General features: G+C 46.0%; 1 protein-coding gene across 1 annotated transcript; it reads right to left on the minus strand.

Annotated features, from left to right (window-relative positions):
- Positions 1 to 368: 368 nt before the first annotated feature.
- lrrc40 (leucine rich repeat containing 40) lies at positions 369 to 25,567 on the minus strand. The gene is made up of 15 exons (XM_079221355.1): positions 25,223 to 25,567; positions 22,646 to 22,827; positions 18,954 to 19,027; positions 17,935 to 18,064; positions 17,213 to 17,336; positions 12,957 to 13,096; positions 12,683 to 12,855; positions 12,089 to 12,179; positions 8,414 to 8,459; positions 7,911 to 8,013; positions 6,554 to 6,661; positions 5,492 to 5,602; positions 5,122 to 5,199; positions 1,743 to 1,928; positions 369 to 1,459 (listed from the first exon to the last, which is right to left on the minus strand). The coding sequence occupies exons 1-15, from the start codon at positions 25,365 to 25,367 to the stop codon at positions 1,354 to 1,356; spliced, it is 1,797 nt and encodes a 598-aa protein (XP_079077481.1). The 5' UTR covers positions 25,368 to 25,567; the 3' UTR covers positions 369 to 1,353.

Below are 25,567 nucleotides of genomic sequence, written 5' to 3' on the forward strand. Positions count from 1 at the left end.
AGTCACATCACAATCCTGTTCCCAATTTCACTTTTGACCCCGCCATTATATCATAAAGATAGACACGTTAATAATTGATGTATTGGCGTCACAAACATCATTTATTAAATTTAAAGCTTCACACACCAAAGCCATGGTGTCGTTATGATCACTCTGCTTGTTTTACATCTATTGTCCACTTGGTGGCGCAGTCGAGTAAATGAAGCTCCATGAAGCTTCGGCACATGAGCGAACCAATTGGATGGAAAGCTTCAAAGCTTCAGGAAGCTTCATCTCGCCATCACTAATTAAAATCCCCTACAATAATAACCTTATCAGCTTTAAGTACTAAACTTGATAGAAACTAGCAAATATAATTAGCTGTATTTTATTCCAGGTTGGATGTGAAAGACTAAGAACAAGGCTTTCAAACGAGTTGTAGTTTAATTTAGGGTTAGGATTTATTAATAGGCTTGAGAAAAACATGGCAGCTACTCCTCATAACTCATACATAATGACAATATTTCTCCATGTTTAAATCATTGGTGATGGTTTTTGAATGATAAACCCCATTTTAAAAAGGTATTTCTTCAATAAACCAGAAACATAAAGCCCACTGTTTACCTGCCTGCGCTCTCCTCTGCAGATTCCCTCGCAGTTGGGCAATATCTCCAGTACTGTGATCAATGGTGACTGTGGCTCAATGGTTACCATGCCTTTTTTTCTGCAATTTTAACAATCATCCCGCGGGCCGGACCGAACCCCCTGGTGGGCCGTCTGTTTGACACCCCTGAATTAGAGGTTTTCCAGGCTCGTCCAACTGGCAGGCGACCTGGGGAAGACCCAGGACCCGCTGGACTGGGAACGCCTCGGGATCAATTAACTTGTTCTTGAAATTCTACATACATATTTATATGCAACTTAAAGAGAAGCAACTTATAATCCTTTACGTTAACCTTGTTTAGTTTTTTTTTTGACATTTTGGATATCCGTTTATGGATATTTTATATATGCATATTTTCATACATTGTGCAGCAATTGCTTCAAACCGCTTCTATCTGGATAAATAAAGTTGTGTCCCATCTTAAATTTTGGTTTTAGCTGCTGCTACGACACTATTATGCAACCACTCTCTAATGGTTAACAACTTTATTAAGTGTTTTTTTCAGTCAAACATGTAGGCATCAGTTTGAATCCGAATGTCCAGAAATATTCATGACATTCAAAGCATCCATTAATGAACCAGATCCACTTCAGATGTAACTTGAACTGGATTTTGAATCAGATAAAGAACAATCCGGCAGTCTGTTTTAACGCATTTAAATTGATAAAAAGAAGATCTGTGAGCATGTGTGTCTGGGCTGAGGTCAGGGGTCATGTCGGTATGCGGCTGCAGAGGTACTCCAGCACTGCGTCTGTTCCTTTGGCCACAATGGCTGCTCTGGGTGTGCGGAAAGGATTCCCCTCCAGACTGAGACACCTGAGAAACAATATAGGTCTTACAATTATCCCTTTTGAAATCCATTTGTCTCAACTCAAAATAAACACTGATCATTTTAAAAACACAATTAACCAAAAACCAAAACCATAATGAAGTACTACACATTAAGACACACTGTGTTTTGAGTAGGGACTGAAAATAACTTCATTAGAAAGCTACCAAGGGATAAATGTCATGATCATAGTGTGACTCCTACAGAGACCACAGTGGATCTGACTGCAGGAAGAAGCTCAGACACCAACATGCTGACCGGGCTCCATACCTGAGGCTGGCACACAGGCCCAGTTCGGGGGGGATGTTCAGCAGGTCATTGTTCGACAGATCCAGTGTCGACAGATGAACCAACTTTATCAGACGATGAGGGTCCACCTCGTCCACTTGGTTGTTACCAAGTAACACCGTCTCCAAGGAAACCATCCGATAAAGGACTTCAGGGAAGGACTTGAACCTGTGATGAGTAAAAACACTGAGTGGACAAAATCACTTTACTTCTAGCTAGTTCAGCGAATGCTGCGCCTCTCATCCTCTCAGTGCCGCTGAGGTCCACCAGCTCAGAAGAGACTAGGCTCCTGAGGAGAGAGGAGGCTCCTGAGGAGAGAGGAGGCTCCTGAGGAGAGAGGAGGCTCCTGAGGAGAGAGGAGGCTCCTGATGAGAGAGGAGGCTCCCGCAGGAGAGAGCAGGCTCCTGAGGAGAGAGGAGGCTCCTGAGGAGAGAGGAGGCTCCTGAGGAGAGAGGAGGCTCCTGAGGAGAGAGGAGGCTCCTGATGAGAGAGGAGGCTCCCGCAGGAGAGAGCAGGCTCCTGAGGAGAGAGGAGGCTCCCGCAGGAGAGAGGAGGCTCCTGAGGAGAGAGGAGGCTCCTTAGGAGAGAGGAGGCTCCTGAGGAGAGAGGAGGCTCCCGCAGGAGAGAGCAGGCTCCTGCAGGTGTGTAGCACAATTCCTACACCGTGTGCAGGTCAAATAGTCATACAAACATGTACTAAACAAGGAAGCGTGCTTTAGATGAACTAGGAGAACACAGATTGGAAGCAGGGTGCATTCCATCAGTTAGCATCTGAGAACAGTCCAGTTGTAAGTCTAGATTTGAATGTGATTATGGATTTGATAGCTGCCTTTGATACAATCAGGAACTTGGTTAGAGCTGAGCAGCAAGGTGTTTAACCGTGTCCTTAGGGTTAAGTAGTTTTGTGTCTATTTTAATCAAATACAATCATTGCAGTTCTGTCCTTACACAGCCAAAGACGTTTTCATTATAGACAGATGGAGCTTGATCCGACCCCCTATGAAAACTAGGGGGTCGGTAAATTAAGATGCAATAAAACAGATTTGAACAACCAACTTTGGTCATCTGCAGTGAGGAGAACGTCCCAGTGCTCATTACCAGGTATTGTGAGGAAAAGATAAATGACTGTACTTGTTTCTCTTTTCTAGTCTTCCAACCACTCGCAGCTCTTTAACACGAACGGTCATCATTCACACACTGGTGGGAGGAGCTACCATGACCATCAGGACTATCTGACATTCATACGCTGCTGGAACCGCCTGCGGGGGCAGATCTGGGCTAAGGGTCTTGCCCAAGAACACATCGACATGGCTAACTGAGGGCAGTTCCTGAACACCTCAGTGAGTCGTCCACCCTGAGCTCCTGGGAGCGCTGATAAAAATACAATCCGGCAAACGCAGTTCTTTTACTGGACTCCAAACTCCTCTGCCAAATCTAGGTGAGCAAAAAGCAGTCCAAGCCTTTAAGATGTGAATACATTGTTCAGGTTGAAGGACTTATTGGCAATGGAGCGGGTTTTATCAACATCATCCTTTCGGGCACAGAGCCACAGCTACTACCTGTAGAGGCCCAGGCCAGAGGAGTCTGAGCCTCCGCACACAGGGCCACCTCTCACCGGGTGCCTATGTGTAACAACAGCCTGCATAGGGAGATGCTTATTGCCAGTAGGGTTAGCTCTGGGACAGTGGCCTGAGACGGAAAGGGGAGGGTTCTGGTGCGTGTGACGAGTGTAAGGAGACATCTGTACTGGCTGCTTCTGTTAGTGGCTAGAGTTCCTGGGCCCAGTTTATTTGGGTGAATTCCGTCTCTCTTAAAAGAGACACTTGGTCTTAGAACAGAATGGGCAATAATCCTGCAAATTGTGAGCTCCAGACTTTCCGCTATGCTTTAGGAAATTAAAAAAGGTTAAAATTTGATTTGTTAAATTGCATTGTTGGAAAACTGTCAAGTGGACTATTGCCCTTCAAATGGAAGACGGAGTGATGGCAGTACAACCTGTTTTATTGGGGGGAAACGGTGTGGGGTTGCTGGGCTCTACCAGGACAAGACAGAGCACGCTCAGCATGCACATGCACTGCAGTCACTTAATGTGGAAAGATGCAAGTAGACGGGAATCCAACATGTGAAGGGGTGGAGTCAATGAGAGCAGGCGACAGAGTGCATGCAGTCTGACACCAGGAAGCGGAAATCAGCTCGACAGATTAAGTTAACTGACACCGAGAAGACACTATGCAGAGGTTCGGAGGACGGAGGGGTCCGACACCTATGAATCTGAAAATATAGAAATCCTGAAGCAGCCATCTAAGATGACTGGACAGATTCTCTCTGACCAGCACCAACAGAGACCTTTCCCAGCAGCTCTTTATGAGCCCTAGGATACCCTGTGTTGGGGTTGTTAACGTGCCGGACCATGGATGAGCTCACAATGAGACAGGAGGGGAGACTAGCGGTACTCAGGGAACCACGGTCTTGAGATACGCCTGATTTTCCTGGGTGGGTGAACCCTGGAAGGCCGGGAGAGGCTGGCTGTAACTCGGTGCCCTTTGTTGGGACAAGCTAGCGGCACGAGGCCGCATGGGTAAAGTGCGGAAGTGGGCCAAGTGGAGGTACCCCGCAGGATAGAGCTGGAAAAAGCCGAGCTCTTCGCCTCAATCTTGCACAGAGGCAGTGTTGAACTGGACAGGAGATTATCTTCCTGTGTTAGTTAATCCCATAGTCTTCTCTATGGTGAGTGATACTCCCGGTAGTTTATGTAGTAGGCAGCAGTCTATACACAATATGGTGGGGAATGTTTGATGCACATTTTCAATAAAAAACCCTTATTGAAATCGACTACGAATGTCTGGTCCAAGATTCAGCAGAACAGCATCAAGTTGTTTATTTCCTGTCAAAGTGAGGAGCATCAGATGAAAATAAAATGTTTTCAAAATCATTCTTAGAACTGTATTGGTATTATTTAGTCAAAAAAAAACATGGGGACATGTATTCTCTCATCCTCAGTAATGAAGGAGCAGTGTGCTGCTGTGAAGCACCCGTGGAGCGATGGGGGTTCAGGGTCTGGCTCAAGGACTCTGACATGTGAACTATGGGGAGACCAGGGATCCAACGGGTGGCTTGTGGCTTCAGGACGACCTCTCTCCATGAGCTACAGCCGCCCTTATTAGGGCATCTCTAGTATATCCCTCTGTGGTAACAAGCATTGATTAGTTTGGTACCACTGTGAGCACAGAGCTGTAACAGAGTATTCATCATCATTATGCTAAGGAACCTAAAACAGCCCATGGGTGCTCTTTTTTAACCAGATCAATTAAACAGCATCAGCTAACGTGTGTTTTGTGATGAACCTGAATCAGTGAGTTACCTGTTGTAATTGAGGATAATGGAACATAGTTTAGTCAAGTTCTTCATTTCAGACGGTAGATCCCTCAGCTGGTTATTCCTGAAAGAAGAAGAGGCAAGACATGTAATAACCAATAGGATGTTGATTATGGAACCACCAGAGCTGGAGTTCCAGATCAACATCCTATTTTCACATATGGGGTCTCCAACACTCTTAAAATATTGGCTTTTTATTTGAATTTAATATTCTTCTCTACTGTTTTACTGCTTATTTATATTACTTGTTTCTATTTTGTTATTCTTTTATTCACTGTGAGCAATGCTGCTATAATCCTGTAATTTCCCCACTGAGGGACTAATAAAGGGTTATCTTATCTTATTCTAGACTGTACCTGAGGTCGATGTGCTTCAGCTGCAGCAATTTGCAGACGTCAGGAGAACAACAGCCGAGTCTGTTGAAACCCAGATTGATCTCTGACAGGGAGGGGAGGAGCTCCACCAGTCTGCAAACAGAGCACACATCAGGTTAGTCATCTCTAGTCTCCAGAACGTCTGGAGTTGACGGTTCTGCTCTCGGTACTCCAGAAGTTAGAGTGAGCGTTGGAACCTCCTCACTAACTGTCTGTCTTTGACGAGGGGCTCAGTACACAACCGTCATGGCAGACAGGAGAAAGAGATCCAACGCGTGTCTCCATTTCACTCCAGTAGGTGAATCAAATGCATTAAAACCTCACAAGTAACACTAGCAGTCCATCACAATATTTGGTGAGTTCACACGCAGAACAGAAATCCTTTTCAACTGTTTCCTCGTATAGTGCAGGTAACGTTAGCAATGCCATACATAGTTTGATCATAAGAATAGGCTAATCATATGCTGTATTGTATGTGTATGTGTGTATATATATATATATATATATATATATATATATATATATATATATATATATATATATATATATATATATATATATATATATATATATATATATATATATGTGTGAATAGCCGGGCTGATGCTGCAGCCAGGACCAGCCCAGGTCCCTTCATGCTAGCAGCTACAGAGAAGATGTTCCAGTGTGTTGTTAAAGGTCTGTGCCTCTTCTCTGCAGTCAAGGGGTTTAGGTAACAACTAGTCAGTCAGTGCATGTTGAGTTGTTACCTGGTCATTACCCAGGGGGCAGCAGTGTGCTTATACGTTACAACACTAACCTATAACACAGACTAGCAGCTTCACAATAACATACAACTCATTCTGAATAATAGTTTATGACAACAACAATAGTGAGATATTTAATCATTTCTGCTGTTGATGGTAAAAAAATACTTTGTTTGCATATTAATAATAAAGCAATCTGGATTGTTTTCTTTTCTCACAAAGTATTTAAAAAGAACCAATAAGAGTATTGATAAGGAAACAAGTGATACGCAGTACCGCTAAGAGTACCAGTGTGTACCTGGGAGGTATGGAGGTCAGCTGGTTCTTGCTGAAGTTAACAGTGGTAACACTTTGATCTGCTGCAGCATCAAACAGCTCATCTGGAATACGTCCCGCCTGCTTCTCACTAAACACAAACACACAGATTAGTATCCAGTATCATTGCTGAAATAATAATAATACATTGTATTATAGAGTGGATCTGTAGTTGTATAGAGCTTTTCTAGTCTTCTGACCACTCAAAGCGCTTTAACACTACATGACATATAGTGCTTTAAAAAAAAATCTTAAGACACTTTACAAACATTAAAATAATAAAAGACACACAGATACACTAAAAACATTGAGCACACATTAGTCACACATTTAAACCAGTTCAAGAGAGAGAGAGAGTTCTAGAGGGAGGGGGCAGCTATAGAGAATAGAGCGAGGTGAGGGAGGAGGGGCCTAATGGAGTGTGGTGAAGGAGGAGGGGCCTAATGGAGAGTGGTGAAGGAGGAGGGGCCTAATGGAGAGTGGTGAAGGAGGAGGGGCCTAATGGAGAGTGGTGAAGGAGGAGGGGCCTAATGGAGAGTGGTGAAGGAGGAGGGGCCTAATGGAGTGTGGTGAAGGAGGAGGGGCCTAATGGAGTGTGGTGAAGGAGGAGGGGCCTAATGGAGAGTGGTGAAGGAAAAGGGGCCTAATGGAGAGTGGTGAAGGAAAAGGGGCCTAATGGAGAGTGGTGAAGGAGGAGGGGCCTAATGGAGTGTGGTGAGGGAGGAGGGGCCTAATGGAGAGTGGTGAAGGAGGAGGGGCCTAATGGAGTGTGGTGAAGGAGGAGGGGCCTAATGGAGAGTGGTGAAGGAGGAGGGGCCTAATGGAGTGTGGTGAGGGAGGAGGGGCCTAATGGAGAGTGGTGAGGGAGGAGGGGCCTAATGGAGTGTGGTGAGGGAGGAGGGGCCTAATGGAGTGTGGTGAGGGAGGAGGGGCCTAATGGAGTGTGGTGAGGGAGGAGGGGCCTAATAGAGTGTGGTGAGGGAGGAGGGGCCTAATAGAGTGTGGTGAGGGAGGAGGGGCCTAATGGAGTGTGGTGAGGGAGGAGGGGCCTAATGGAGTGTGGTGAGGGAGGAGGGGCCTAATGGAGTGTGGTGAGGGAGGAGGGGCCTAATAGAGAGTGGTGAGGGAGGAGGGGCCTAATAGAGAGTGGTGAGGGAGGAGGGGCCTAATGGAGTGTGGTGAGGGAGGAGGGGCCTAATAGAGTGTGCGCCATGTGGACGTCACTGGGACAGATGTAAGAGAGTGTTTCTGTCTATGGCTCTGTGGATGCGGGATGTGAGTGGCGGTTAGATAACTAACAAGTATGTCTCGCCAAGCTCTGATGATGAAGAGTGACTAACCTGTACACCAATGACTTGAGAGTTGTGATGTTGTGGACATTGACCCTGGCCTGGCTGGGTAAGGTCATAGCCGTCTGTTCTTCATCTGCTCTCTCAGGATCCTCTACACACACACACACACACACACACACACACACACACACACACACACACACACACACACACACACACACACACACACACACACACACACACAGTAGAAATAGGTCCACTGAGAAGCTTATTGGGCGACTGTGGCTCAGTGGTTAGCTTTCCCGTCTTTCAATCAGAGGATCGGTGGTTCGAAAGCTCAGAAACATCTAGCTAGGACCTCCTTCACCAGGGATGAACTTAAACAACCTGCTGATCCAGTGCTTCTCTGAGAGGGATACACACTGATGGTGTTACCTTTACTGAAACAAAGTAATGAGGAAAACTGTGTGTCTGACATGTGTCATGAACACAAGTGTTTCAGCCCTTTTAGGTATAGCGGTAAAACCCGTTCCACAAAAAGTCAACTGTACCTTTAATTCTTCCTCTTAAATATTCCAGAAGCTCATTGGTTCCTTTCTGTGAGGAGAACAACAGAGTTAACATGAATGTTTGTTCTTGTGAACAACACACACACACACACACACACACAACATCACCATCACACACACACACACACCACATCACCATCACTCACACACACCACCATCACACACACACACCACATCACCATCACACACCACATCACCATCACACACACACACACACACACACACACACACACACCACATCACCATCACTCACACACACCACCATCACACACACACACCACATCACCATCACACACCACATCACCATCACACACACACACACACACACACACACACACACACACACCACATCACCATCACACACACACACACACAGAACATCACCATCACACACACACACACCACATCACCATCACACACACAGAATATCACCATCACACACAGAACATCACCATCACCATCACCATCACACACACACACACACACACACAGAACATCACCAACACACACACAGAACATCACCAACACACACACAGAACATCACCAACACACACACACACAGAACATCACCAACACACACACACACACAGAACATCACCAACACACACACAGAACATCACACACACACAGACCATCACACACACACAGAACATCACACACACACAGACCATCACACACACACAGAACATCACACACACACACACACACAGAACATCACCAACACACACACACACACACACACACACACACAGAACATCACCATCACACACACAGAACATCACCATCACACAGAATATCACCATCACACACACACACACACACACACACACACACACACACACAGAACATCACCATCACACACACAGAACATCACCAACACACACACAGAACATCACCAACACACACACAGAACATCACCAACACACACACACAGAACATCACCAACACACACACACACACAGAACATCACCAACACACACAGACCATCACACACACACAGAACATCACACACACACAGACCATCACACACACACAGAACATCACACACACAGAACATCACACACACACACAGAACATCACCAACACACACACACACAGAACATCACCATCACACACACAGAACATCACCATCACACAGAATATCACCATCACACACACACACACACACACACACACACACACACACACACACAGAACATCACCATCACACACACAGAACATCACCATCACACACACACAACATCACCATCACACACACACAGAACATCACCATCACACACACACAGAACATCACCAACACACACACACACAGAACATCACACACACACACACACACACAGAACATCACACACACACATCATCACACACACACAGAACATCACCATCACACACACACACACAGAACATCACACACACAGAATATCACCATCACACACACACACACACAGAACATCACACACACACAGAATATCACCATCACACACACACAGAACATCACCATCACACACACACACAGAACATCACACACACAGAGAACATCACACACACACACACAGAACATCACCATCACACACACACACAGAACATCACACACACACACACAGAATATCACCATCACACACACACACACACACACAGAACATCACACACACAGAATATCACCATCACACACACACAGAACATCACACACACAGAATATCACCATCACACACACACAGAACATCACACACACACAGAATATCACCATCACACACACACAGAACATCACCATCACACACCCACACAGAACATCACACACACACAGAATATCACCATCACACACACACACAGAACATCACACACACACAGAATATCACCATCACACACACACAGAACATCACCATCACACACACACAGAACATCACCATCACACACACACACACACAGAACATCACCATCACACACACACACAGAACATCACACACAGAATATCACCATCACACACACACACACACAGAACATCACACACACACAGAACATCACCATCACACACACACAGAACATCACCATCACACACACAGAACATCACACACAGAATATCACCATCACACACACACAGAACATCACCATCACACACACACACACACACACAGAACATCACACACACAGAACATCACACACACACACACACACACACACACAGAACATCACACACACAGAACATCACCATCACACACACAGAACATCACCATCACACACACAGAACATCACACACACACAGAACATCACCATCACACACACAGAACATCACCATCACACACACAGAACATCACACACACACAGAATATCACCATCACACACACACACACACACAGAACATCACACACACAGAACATCACACACACACACACACACACACACAGAACATCACACACACAGAACATCACCATCACACACACAGAACATCACCATCACACACACAGAACATCACACACACACAGAATATCACCATCACACACACACAGAACATCACCGTCACACACACACACAGAACATCACACACACACAGAACATCACACACACACAGAACATCACCATCACACACACACAGAACATCACCATCACACACACAGAACATCACCGTCACACACACACACAGAACATCACACACACACAGAACATCACCATCACACACACACAGAACATCACCATCACATAGAACATCACACACACACAGAACATCACACACACAGAACATCACCATCACACACACACAGAATATCACCATCACACACACACAGAACATCACCATCACACAGAACATCACACACACACAGAACATCACCATCACACACACACACACAGAACATCACACACACACACAGAACATCACCATCACACACAGAACATCACACACACACAGAACATCACACACACACAGAACATCACACACACACAGAACATCACCAACACACACACACACACACACACAGAACATCACCAACACACACACAGAACATCACCAACACACACACAGAACATCACCAACACACACACACAGAACATCACCATCACACACAGAACATCACACACACACACACACACACACACACACACAGAACATCATACACACACACACACAGAACATCACACACACACACAGAACATCACACACACAGAACATCACACACACACAACATCACACACACACATCACACACACACATAACATCACCATCACACACACACACACATACAGAACATCACCATCACACACACACACACACACAGAACATCACCATCACACACACCATCACACACACACACAGAACATCACAATCACACACACAGAACATCACACACACACACAGAACATCACAATCACACACACAGAACATCACACACACACACACACACACAGAATAGAAACATGCTTCTGTACAGAATAGAAGCATGCGCCTGTACAGAATAGAAGCATGCGCCTGTACAGAATAGAAGCATGCGCCTGTACAGAATAGAAGCATGCGCCTGTACAGAATAGAAGCATGCGCCTGTACAGAATAGAAGCATGCGCCTGTACAGAATAGAAGCATGCGCCTGTACAGAATAGAAGCATGCGCCTGTACAGAATAGAAACATGCGCCTGTACAGAATGCATTTGTCTTGGCATGATACGTACAGTGAGCAGGTCTCTCCTGATTCCTCTCAGAGGGTTTCCCTCCAACAGCAACACCTTCAGACTGGGCAGCAGGCTGAGAGATGCTGGAAGACTGACAGAGAGATGCTGTTACATGAAATAGCATCTGCAGCTAAATACAGAAGGCTAGGCTGCTAACCTTTGATTACCGTAAACTTCGGGTTACGAGCCGCTACTACCGTCGGTCAGTGTCGCCGTTAGCTCCCCGCTGTAGCCAGCTGGGGCTCCTGCTAGCGCTCCGTTACTTCCCCCGCTAACCACCAAAGGTAGCGGGACCATGGTCGACACCCGACTTGGGCAGAGGGGACGTGGGCAGTAGCAGCAGCGCTAGCTAGCTGCTAGCTTGCTACAGCAGGGACACAGACCGGCCGTAGGAGCGGCTTGTAACCCGACGGTACTCCAGTGTTGGCTTACACCATCACACACAATTATTCAGGATTACATTGCAGAATATAAATAGTATAGAGTACATGTAAACCTGAATGTGTTTCAATGGCAGAGACTAGTGTCAGATTGATTGCTGACTGGATATTTCAATCATACAGTTACAAACGTTGTCATGACCCAGTGACCTACGTGGTGATGTCATTGTTGGAGAGGTCGAGGCGCGTGAGCGTGCTCAGTGAGGTCATCTGTTCAGGGAGGACTTTGATCCTGTTGTCCCGGAGCTCGAGAAGAGAGATGGCCGTCAGGCAGCTCAGCTGCTCCGTCTGCAGCTGCTCAATGTGGTTGTTCCCTACATACAACTCCTACACACACACACACACACACACACACACACACACACACACACTAAGGGTCTTGCTGGGGAACCAGGGAGTATGTTCCTAAACCATGTTCCTATGGTTACCTTGAGTGCTGGTGCAGGGAGCTTTGGGAGGAGGCGGAGCTTGTTGTGTCGGAGGTAGAGCTGCTCCAGAGCCAGCATCCCTGATAGGCTGGCAGGAATGTCAGTCAGCTGGTTATTGCTGCAGTCCAACAGCTTCACCTCTGTGAGATGGAGTCAGAATTAAAATATGAAATGTGTCTATAAGCATAGACACATTTAAAAGCACCAACTCGACTGAGCAGGGTGTGACTGTTAGATAGTCCTGATGGTGTCACACTCCTCCTTCAGTGTATGAATGATGACGAGGAGTCACCACTTAGAGGGTCGGAAGACTAGAAAAGCTCTTTACAGGTCCATTTATTATTTAACTCTTCTTTTCAAAACAAATACTGTTCTCACTCTTGAAATACTTCCAAAAACTCAATAAAATGTTTCACGATTATTAATCAGAATATTTATAATTTAGATAAGGAATTACAGCATATATTATCATCAAACATTTCCAGTTGGTGTTCATAGTTTGGATACTAAAATAATGTATAACAGGGACATGGATTACACACACACACACACACACACACACACACACACACACACACACACACACACACACACACACACACACACACACACACACACACACAAAGTATCAGTAACACGTCGTGAACTACGTCACACTCAGATTAGCTACTTCTGTTTTCTTTTAACCTTGACTGGGCATGTGATGACTCTCTCAAAGATAGTCGTCACATGCCCAAGCTGTTGGACATCCCCAAAGACGTTTGTTTTTACTTGCTTGTGGGCTTCATTTTTGGGGTAACGTATCACGTGGCACAGATGGATCATGTGGCGTTAGCAGGCTCCATCTAGCATTCATGTGGCGTTAGCAGTACATATCTAGCATAAATGTGGCGTTAGCAGTTCATATCTAGCATAAATGTGGCGTTAGCAGTTCATATCTAGCATACATGTGGCGTTAGCAGTCCACATCTAGCATCTATGTGGCGTTAGCAGTCCATATCTAGCATCCATGTGGCGTTAGCAGTCCACATCTAGCATCCATGTGGCGTTAGCAGTCCACATCTAGCATCCATGTGGCGTTAGCAGTCCACATCTAGCATCCATGTGGCGTTAGCAGTCCACATCTAGCATCCATGTGGCGTTAGTGTTAGCAGAGAAGGGAGGAGTGTGCTCAATGTTTGGCCAAACTTGTTGCACTTTCATCCCGAATAACACAGCCCCAGATGGATCTTTCACTACGGCCTTAGATGGTCTGAGAGCAATGTCTCATGAATTGGCAGAACACTCAGGCAGAGAGAACCCCCTGAATGATTGGCTAAACGGTATGTTCGGCAAGTGGAAAGGCGTGATCATATCTGTAGTCCTCTCCATAGTGATAGGGATAGTAGTGATGGCCTTATGTGGATGTTGCTGCATCCCCTGTATTAGACAATTATGCCTGAAGTGTATCACCACCGCAGTGGAGTCTAAATTGCCCCGACCATACCAAATGGCTCTATTAGCAGAAGAGATACAGTTGTTGGAGGAGAATGGTATGGTAAGATTCAACACCACTGGATCCGAAGAAGAGAACGAGTTAGACCAACCGTTTCTGTACATATAGCTTCTCTCTCTCTCTCTCTCTCTCTCTCATTGTGCCATATTATGTGCTTAGAGGATTATCCAGTAGAGTGTGAGGGTTACAAATACCTAGAGACAACGGTTCTCTAGTACGAAGGATATATAAATTCCTGGATATAGGTGGCTTTTTTATATAAAAAAAATTATGTTAGCTCTTTATAAAAACATTTATAACATAGGTGTAGCCCATGTCTGTTAGAGATTTCCAGTCTGTTAAATAATTAACACACATAGTTATGAACTGATATAGTCCATGGTTGGAGCTTTATATTATTGTTTAGTTTACATAATAAATTATGTAAAAAGGGGGATTGATAATATAAATCCTTATATTCTGCAGATATTTTCCATTACTCTTCATGCCTATTAAAGTTCAGGTCAGCGAGGTCAGTATAACACAGCTATCAGCTGGAGTTGGTTGTGTCTATGAAAGGTCCAGTTCTCAAGGGAAGTCAGTCACACGCCTGCACTTCAACACTCACACCTGTTTATCAGTATGTTGACATTAGTGAAGCAGACGGGTCAATGCACGGTCCAGTCTTGTGAGAAAAGATGAGAACACGGGATTCTCCTCCTCTTGACAGGATAGAGCCAATCAGATGTGAGGACGAGGCGAGACCAACCTGTGACGATAACCTGTGTATGAAAGGCAACACTTCCGTTTGGGGGGCAGTGGTTCTGGACCCAACCTGCGTGTTGCTGTTCCACTCATTGCTTTTGCAACTGCAGCGCTGAGTACTTTGCTTGTGATCATTTAGTAAATAAATATAGAGAACGAGAGAAGTTGTTGAACTGAGTTCTTCTGGAGGCTACACCAGGCATCCAATAAGTAGCACGCATTAACATTAGCAGGCTCCATCTAGCATCTATGTGGCGTTAGCAGTCCATATCTAGCATCCATGTGGCGTTAGCAGGCTCCATCTAGCATTCATGTGGTGTTAGCAGTACATATCTAGCATACATGTGGCGTTAGCAGTCCATATCTAGCATACATGTGGCGTTAGCAGTCCATATCTAGCATACATGTGGCGTTAGCAGTCCATATCTAGCATACATGTGGCGTTAGCAGTCCATATCTAGCATACATGTGGCGTTAGCAGTCCATATCTAGCATACATGTGGCGTTAGCAGTCCATATCTAGCATACATGTGGCGTTAGCAGTCCATATCTAGCATACATGTGGCGTTAGCAGTCCATATCTAGCATACATGTGGCGTTAGCAGTCCATATTTAGCATACATGTGGCGTTAGCAGTCCATATCTAGCATACATGTGGCGTTAGCAGTCCATATCTAGCATACATGTGGCGTTAGCAGTTCATATCTAGCATACATGTGGCGTTAGCAGTCCATATCTAGCATACATGTGGCGTTAGCAGTCCATATCTAGCATACATGTGGCGTTAGCAGTCCATATCTAGCATACATGTGGCGTTAGCAGTCCATATCTAGCATACATGTGGCGTTAGCAGTCCATATCTAGCATACATGTGGCGTTAGCAGTCCATATCTAGCATACATGTGGCGTTAGCAGTCCATATCTAGCATACATGTGGCGTTAGCAGTCCATATCTAGCATACATGTGGCATTAGCAGTCCATATCTAGCATACATGGGGCGTTAGCAGTCCATATCTAGCATACATGGGGCGTTAGCAGTCCATATCTAGCATACATGTGGCGTTAGCAGTCCATATCTAGCATACATGTGGCGGTAGCAGTCCATATCTAGCATACATGTGGCGTTAGCAGGCCATATCTAGCATCCATGTGGCATTAGCATGCTTGATCCAGCATTCATGTTAGTGTTAGAATATATGTAGCATTAGCAGACTATCTAGCTTCATGGAGCATTAGCAGGCTTCATCCAGAAATCATATAGCATTAGCAGGCGCTATACGACATTCATGTAGCATTAGCAGGCTCTATCCAGCATCCATAATCCATTTAGCGTTAACGGGCTTCATCCAGCATTCATGTTAGTGTTAGCATCTATGTAGCGTTAGCAGGCTGTATCTAGCCTCCATGTAGTGTTAGCTTCCATGTAGCATTAGCAGGCTTCAGCCAGCATCATCATCGCTGCCACACGGAGGCTGTGAATTTATTTATACAATGTTTACTAATATTAATTGTCTAAACTGCACCAAATTTATGAAAAAAAACATTAATGGAGTTCCCAACAATACAATGTGAAATAGATAAGATGAACGGTTCTCGAGATAGGTGAAGAACAGACAGACACCTTAGAGTACAGTTCTATCCAGTTGCCTCCTGCCATGGCCCTGCTGATGACCACCCTTCTTTATCTCCTTCTGTATGATACATGCACCATTAATGCACATTGCTAACTCATAAAACTTCCAGGGCAGATCGTATTCATGTAATGTGCTGTACTCTGTTACGTTGGTCATTCTGGTCACATGACATCTATTGCTTCCATCCATCCTGATAGAGGATCCTCCTTTGTTGCTCTCCTGAAGGTTCTTCCTGTTTTCTCCCCGTGACAGAGGATGTCGTATGTGGACAGACTGTAAAGCCCTCTGGGGATAATTTCTCATTTGTGATTTGGGGCTCTTCAAAATAAATGATATGTAATTGAACGGCAGCCAGGTAACGAAGCAGAGGAGCTGGCCTTACTTGTGAGCTGGGCCAGACAGTCGGGCAGACAGCGGAGCTCGTTGTGAGACAGGTTCAGGGTCTGCAGACAGGTGAGGCGGCCCAGGCTGGAGGGCAGGCCCTTCAGGTGGTTGTTGGACAGGTCCTTCAACACAGCAGACATTACACTGTCAGCCATCACTCAGCCCAGCAGAAAGCATATACAGTATGTACACAAAGACAGGAGTCTATACGCTGCATGCACACATAGTAGGGGTGGGGGAAATCAATACAGCATGGCATCGCGATATTATGCGTGGCGACATTGTATCGATACACGGAAGCCAAGTATCGATCTTTTATTATAAAGAAATTGGGGGATTTCCACAACATGTATAAAGCAGAACTAGTGGTTATTCCATGGTGGACGGCGGATATGATAACTGCTTACACAGAGATAAGCCCCGCCCCCTCTCCGGCGCGACTAATGCAAACAGTTCAGTTGGTCAGGAGCAACATTCATGACAGTGTTGGTCAGTTTATCACATTTTGCTGCAATAAAAATGATTGATGTGAGATGAACAGATGAATTCATCGTATTAGATCAAATATGTTGACAACGTTTTCTTTGGGGACAGTTTGTGGTTGAAAAAAGGGAATAAATCGCAATATATTGCAATACTCAATGTATCGCAGTATCGTGATGATATCGTATCGTGGGATTACCCCCCTCCCCACACACACACACACACACACACACACACCAGCTGGGTCAGGTTCTCCAGTTGTCCCAGTTCCTCTGGCAGGTTCTCCAGCTGGTTCTGCTGCAGGGTGATGCAGCAAAGGTTCTTCAGAGTACACACTTCAACTGGCAGTGATGTTAGCTGGTTATGACTGGACACAGGAGAACAAACACACATTCCATTACGGTTTATTACAAGGTTAGTCTTTTTACCAGCCACTGCTGTGTATCCTCCCAAATATTAAAAAGCAAAAAGGTTTCCCTTTTCATTTTGTCCTCGTCTATTTTACAATATCTGATTAGTTGTTTTTCCACTTCAACACTAGTCGTGAGAAACCAACCAATTAATGCTCTAATGTAGGGGTGGGAATCACCAGAGGTTCCACGATTGATTTTATCACGATACTGCGATATATTGAGTATTGCGATATATTGAGTATTGCAATTTATTCCCTTTTTTCCACCGCAAATTGTCCCCAAATCATTAGACACCTGAATTAACTGAATTTAAAAAGCCAATACAATTAAGTTAAATGTATTTTTTTTGTATGTAAAAAGAATCCAGCCCTTTTTGTAATTGAAATGAGAGAAGAATATGTATTTATTATTAGAGTGTTTATAATTCATCCAGTTAAATTTGAAAACTGATCATAAATATTGTTGAGATATTCTGTATTTATTTGACTTCATACAGACGTTGAGAGAACCGCGAGGCTTCTTCAATACATATGGGACTAACTCATTACTGAGGAAGTTCTCTGGTTCTTGAACATGAGCTGAATCCTCGGTCCTACACGATGGGTCAACTCCTCCTGAGCCGACCAGAACCTGCTGAGGCTTCCTGCTCCACCGCTACTGTAGCGCTCGCCATCATGTGACGCTGAGCTCCTGTTGCTAAGAGTTTCCTGACTACCTATGAAATAGTGTGTTCTTTTTGTTAGCAGGTCAAATAAAACACACTAAGATGGAATAAAAAAAGTCCTGGTCGGCACTGTGTGTGTGTGTGTGTGTGTGTATGTGCGTGCGTGCGTGCGTGTGTACCTGAGTCGTAGTTGCTGGAGCTCCTGCAGCTCTCCCAGAGCACTGGGTAAACTGCTCAGCTGGTTGTCATGGAGCTGCAAAAGTAACAGTTTAACAGCTAAATACAAATAAAATGCTAAGTGTGACTAAAGTCTCCTGCTGCGTTCACAACACGTAGATTACATGCAAGTCAAAGCACAGGCGTTGGCTTGCATGTAATCTACGTGATGGGTTGAGAAAAAGCCTTTTTCCCGTCGAATGAGGCGTTTGAGGCGGCACGAATTCTTGCAAGTTGAAATTTTCCAACTCGGGCGAAAAAGGGACCAGCCAATCAGCGTTGAGAAGCTCCGCCCCTCATCACCGCCGTCCTGCTGCTGAATCAAACTTCTGCTGGTCCTGAAGTAGCGCTGGTCGCGGCTTCATTCAGACGCTGCTGTGGGACTACGGATAATATTATGAACCCAGACACCATGGAGTTTGATGTTCACGTATGTGGAGTTTACACAACAAGTAGAAAGCAGAACTGGTGGTTATTTCCATGCTGGATGGAGGGAACAGTATCCGTTTTACGGAGATACGCCAGACGCTGTTCCTGGAGGAGTCGGTGAAATTCACCGAGCTGTGTGCGGCTACGGATGATGTCATGAACCCAAATACGAGGGCGTTTCATGTTTGACCTTTTTGGGACTTCCACAACAAGTATGAAGCAGAACTAGTGGTTATTTATTCCATGGTTGATAGCGGAAATGAAAGCTCTTTTCACGGAGAGAGGCGACAGCTATAAGCCACGCCCCCTTTGACGCGGTGCAAATATTCACGGCGCCTTTGGTGTGAACACACTTTTACTGTGGAGCGAGTAAACTACCACGGTGACGTCTGCTGTGAGCGCAGCACGAGTCTGTGCCTGCAGCAGTGAAGATGGTAGTGTGTCAGTGTCTCAGGGTATAGTGGTGCTACAGAGTGTGTTGGTAGTGTGTCAGTGCCTCAGGGCATAGTGGTGCTACAGAGTGTGTTGGTAGTGTGTCAGTGTCTCAGGGCATAGTGGTGCTACAGTCAGAGTGTGTTGGTAGTGTGTCAGTGTCTCAGGGCATAGTGGTGCTACAGTCAGAGTGTGTTGGTAGTGTGTCAGTGTCTCGGGGCATAGTGGTGCTACAGTCAGAGTGTGTTGGTAGTGTGTCAGTGTCTCAGGGCATAGTGGTGCTACAGTCAGAGTGTGTTGGTAGTGTGTCAGTGTCTCAGGGCATAGTGGTGCTACAGTCAGAGTGTGTTGGTAGTGTGTCAGTGTCTCAGGGCATAGCGGTGCTACAGAGTGTGTTGGTAGTGTGTCAGTGTCTCAGGGCATAGTGGTGCTACAGTCAGAGTGTGTTGGTAGTGTGTCAGTGTCTCGGGGCATAGTGGTGCTACAGTCAGAGTGTGTTGGTAGTGTGTCAGTGTCTCAGGGCATAGTGGTGCTACAGTCAGAGTGTGTTGGTAGTGTGTCAGTGTCTCAGGGCATAGTGGTGCTACAGTCAGAGTGTGTTGGTAGTGTGTCAGTGTCTCAGGGCATAGTGGTGCTACAGTCAGAGTGTGTTGGTAGTGTGTCAGTGTCTCAGGGCATAGTGGTGCTACAGTCAGAGTGTGTTGGTAGTGTGTCAGTGTCTCAGGGCATAGCGGTGCTACAGAGTGTGTTGGTAGTGTGTCAGTGTCTCAGGGCATAGTGGTGCTACAGAGTGTGTTGGTAGTGTGTCAGTGTCTCAGGGCATAGCGGTGCTACAGAGTGTGTTGGTAGTGTGTCAGTGTCTCAGGGCATAGTGGTGCTACAGTCAGAGTGTGTTGGTAGTGTGTCAGTGTCTCAGGGCATAGCGGTGCTACAGAGTGTGTTGGTAGTGTGTCAGTGTCTCAGGGCATAGTGGTGCTACAGTCAGAGTGTGTTGGTAGTGTGTCAGTGTCTCAGGGCATAGTGGTGCTACAGAGTGTGTTGGTAGTGTGTCAGTGTCTCAGGGCATAGTGGTGCTACAGTCAGAGTGTGTTGGTAGTGTGTCAGTGTCTCAGGGCATAGCGGTGCTACAGAGTGTGTTGGTAGTGTGTCAGTGTCTCAGGGCATAGTGGTGCTACAGTCAGAGTGTGTTGGTAGTGTGTCAGTGTCTCGGGGCATAGTGGTGCTACAGTCAGAGTGTGTTGGTAGTGTGTCAGTGTCTCAGGGCATAGTGGTGCTACAGTCAGAGTGTGTTGGTAGTGTGTCAGTGTCTCAGGGCATAGTGGTGCTACAGTCAGAGTGTGTTGGTAGTGTGTCAGTGTCTCAGGGCATAGTGGTGCTACAGTCAGAGTGTGTTGGTAGTGTGTCAGTGTCTCAGGGTATAGTGGTGCTACAGAGTGTGTTGGTAGTGTGTCAGTGTCTCAGGGCATAGTGGTGCTACAGAGTGTGTTGGTAGTGTGTCAGTGCCTCAGGGCATAGTGGTGCTACAGAGTGTGTTGGTAGTGTGTCAGTGTCTCAGGGCATAGTGGTGCTACAGAGTGTGTTGGTAGTGTGTCAGTGCCTCAGGGCATAGCGGTGCTACAGAGTGTGTTGGTAGTGTGTCAGTGTCTCAGGGCATAGCGGTGCTACAGTCAGAGTGTGTTGGTAGTGTGTCAGTGTCTCAGGGCATAGCGGTGCTACAGTCAGAGTGTGTTGGTAGTGTGTCAGTGTCTCGGGGCATAGTGGTGCTACAGTCAGAGTGTGTTGGTAGTGTGTCAGTGTCTCAGGGCATAGTGGTGCTACAGTCAGAGTGTGTTGGTAGTGTGTCAGTGCCTCAGGGCATAGTGGTGCTACAGAGTGTGTTGGTAGTGTGTCAGTGTCTCAGGGCATAGTGGTGCTACAGAGTGTGTTGGTAGTGTGTCAGTGTCTCAGGGCATAGTGGTGCTACAGTCAGAGTGTGTTGGTAGTGTGTCAGTGCCTCAGGGCATAGTGGTGCTACAGTCAGAGTGTGTTGGTAGTGTGTCAGTGTCTCGGGGCATAGTGGTGCTACAGTCAGAGTGTGTTGGTAGTGTGTCAGTGTCTCAGGGTATAGTGGTGCTACAGAGTGTGTTGGTAGTGTGTCAGTGTCTCAGGGCATAGTGGTGCTACAGAGTGTGTTGGTAGTGTGTCAGTGCCTCAGGGTATAGTGGTGCTACAGAGTGTGTTGGTAGTGTGTCAGTGCCTCAGGGCATAGTGGTGCTACAGTCAGAGTGTGTTGGTAGTGTGTCAGTGCCTCAGGGCATAGTGGTGCTACAGAGTGTGTTGGTAGTGTGTCAGTGTCTCAGGGCATAGTGGTGCTACAGTCAGAGTGTGTTGGTAGTGTGTCAGTGTCTCAGGGCATAGTGGTGCTACAGTCAGAGTGTGTTGGTAGTGTGTCAGTGTCTCGGGGCATAGTGGTGCTACAGTCAGAGTGTGTTGGTAGTGTGTCAGTGCCTCAGGGCATAGTGGTGCTACAGAGTGTGTTGGTAGTGTGTCAGTGTCTCAGGGCATAGTGGTGCTACAGTCAGAGTGTGTTGGTAGTGTGTCAGTGCCTCAGGGCATAGTGGTGCTACAGTCAGAGTGTGTTGGTAGTGTGTCAGTGTCACTGGAGCTCTGGTCCATTCTCTTCTTCAGAAGCTGTGGTAGCTGACGTAGGCTTTCGAAGCTACTCTTGCTCCGCTACGCAGAAGCAGCTAACAGCTAGCGAAGAGGACAAGGTGACATTACTGTGGAGAAGCTACTCTGGTTCGATGTTACTTACGTCCAGAGTAGTGAGTGCAGGAAGTAGTCTGATGTCATCAGACAGGCGTGTGAGCTGATTGGATGAGAGCAGTAGTTTAGTGAGGTCAGTCTGCTCCCACCAGCGGTCCGACTCTCCAAAGGACATGTTGTGGTGGGCCTCCTGCGGGGTGTCACGGTTCAGCCGATACACATCCTGAGGGACTGAAGAGTCACTTTGTTAACACACCCAACTCTTTATAAGCCCCGCCTATCCAACGCAGACTGGCCAATCCTAGCACAGCATCATCTGATCAGGGTCTGACAACCATCCAGCTGGTCCTGGTCCTAGACCTGGTTAAATAGTGAGTAATAGTGATACCTACATGTTAGCACTTCTATGCTACGCTAGCTACTTAGGTGTATTGTATCTATGCCTATTAATGGTTATAACAATGAATAAAGACATGCACACACATACAGTTACAGACACATAGACACACACACATACAGCCACATACAGACACACACACACACACACACACACACACACACACACACACAGTTACAGACACACACACATACAGCCACATACAGACACACACACACACACACACACACACACACACACACACACACACAGTAAGACACATACAGTCACAGACACACACACAGACAGACATACAGTTACAGACACACAGTCAGGCAGACACACATACAGTCACAGACAGACACATACAGTCACAAACACACACAGACAGACACACAGTTACAGACACAGAGTCAGACAGATACACATACAGACAGACAGACACACAGTTACAGACACACACATACAGTTAGACACACACATACAGTTACAGACACATACAGTTACAGACAGACACACAGTCACACACACATACACATACAGACAGACAGATACACATACAGTCACACACAGTCACAAACACACACACATACAGACACATACAGACAGTTACAGACACATACAGTCACAGACAGATACACATACAGTCACAGACAGACACACACATACAGTCACATACAGTCACAGACACACACATACAGACCGACACATACAGTCACAGACATACATACACATACAGTCATACACACACAGTCACAGACAGATACATACAGTCACACACACAGACAGACGCATACAGTCACACACACAGACAGACGCATACAGTCACAGACAGATACACATACAGTCACAAACAGATACAGACAGTCAAAGACACATACAGACAGACACACATACAGTCAGAGACACACAGTCAAACAGATACACATACAGTCACAGACACACACATACAGACCGACACATACAGTCACAGACATACATACACATACAGTCATACACACACAGTCACAGACAGACACATACAGTCACACACACAGACAGACGCATACAGTCACACACACAGACAGATGCATACAGTCACAGACAGATACAGACAGTCAAAGACACATACAGACAGACACACATACAGTCAGAGACACACAGTCAAACAGATACACATACAGTCACAGACAGACACACATACAGACAGTCAGACAGATACACATAGTCACAGACACACATACAGACACAGACACACACACACAGCTACAGACACATATAGACACACACACATACAGTCACACACACACAGTCACAGACACATAGTCACAGACACATAGTCACAGACACATACAGTCAGAGACACAGTCAGACAGATACACATACAGACACAGTCACAGACAGACACATACAGTCACAGACAGACACACACAGTCAGACAGATACACATAGTCACAGACAGACACACACAGACACATACAGTCACAGACTCCCTCAGAGTTAAGCTAGACTAGAGAACATAGCCATAGACCTAGACTAGAGAACATAGCCTTAGACCTAGACTAGAGAACATAGCCTTAGACCTAGACTAGAGAACATAGCCTTAGACCTAGACTAGAGAACATAACCTTAGACCTAGACTAGAGAACATAACCTTAGACCTAGACTAGAGAACATAGCCTTAGACCTAGACTAGAGAACATAGCCTTAGACCTAGACTAGAGAACATAGCCTTAGACCTAGACTAGAGAACATAGCCTTAGACCTAGACTAGAGAACATAGCCTTAGACCTAGACTAGAGAACATAACCTTAGACCTAGACTAGAGAACATAACCTTAGACCTAGACTAGAGAACATAGCCTTAGACCTAGACTAGAGAACATAGCCTTAGACCTAGACTAGACTAGAGAACATAGCCTTAGACCTAGACTAGACTAGAGAACATAGCCTTAGACCTAGACTAGAGAACATAGCCTTAGACCTAGACTAGAGAACATAGCCTTAGACCTAGACTAGAGAACATAGCCTTAGACCTAGACTAGAGAACATAGCCTTAGACCTAGACTAGAGAACATAGCCTTAGACCTAGACTAGAGAACATAGCCTTAGACCTAGACTAGAGAACATAGCCTTAGACCTAGACTAGAGAACATAGCCTTAGACCTAGACTAGAGAACATAGCCTTAGACCTAGACTAGAGAACATAGCCTTAGACCTAGACTAGAGAACATAGCCTTAGACCTAGACTAACGTGTGCTAGTCGTCGTACCTTCGCCCAGCCCTCGGCCGGACAGGTCGAGCTGGCCGCTCTTCCTCGCTGCCTTCAGCTGACCGGAAGAGACGGTAGACGGCGTCTCCTCCGGCCGGAAGCCGGCCAGAGAGCCTCCCTGTCCGGCTCTTTTGAAGCGAGACATGTCGGTGTGTTGAGTGAAGTGATATCAACGTGTTGTGAGTCAGTTCCACCCGCCAGCTACAACCATTCACTTCCGCATTCAGCTTGTTGGCGCGTTACCGCCACCTTGTGTTCCGGAGTGTGGATCAGACCACCTTCTCCTTCTTCTCCTTCTCCTTCTTCTTCTTCTTCTTCTTCTGCTTCTTCTTCTTCTGCTTCTTC

Source organism: Taurulus bubalis (assembly GCF_910589615.1).
Source record: "Taurulus bubalis genome assembly, chromosome: 7".
NCBI lineage: Eukaryota > Metazoa > Chordata > Actinopteri > Perciformes > Cottidae > Taurulus > Taurulus bubalis.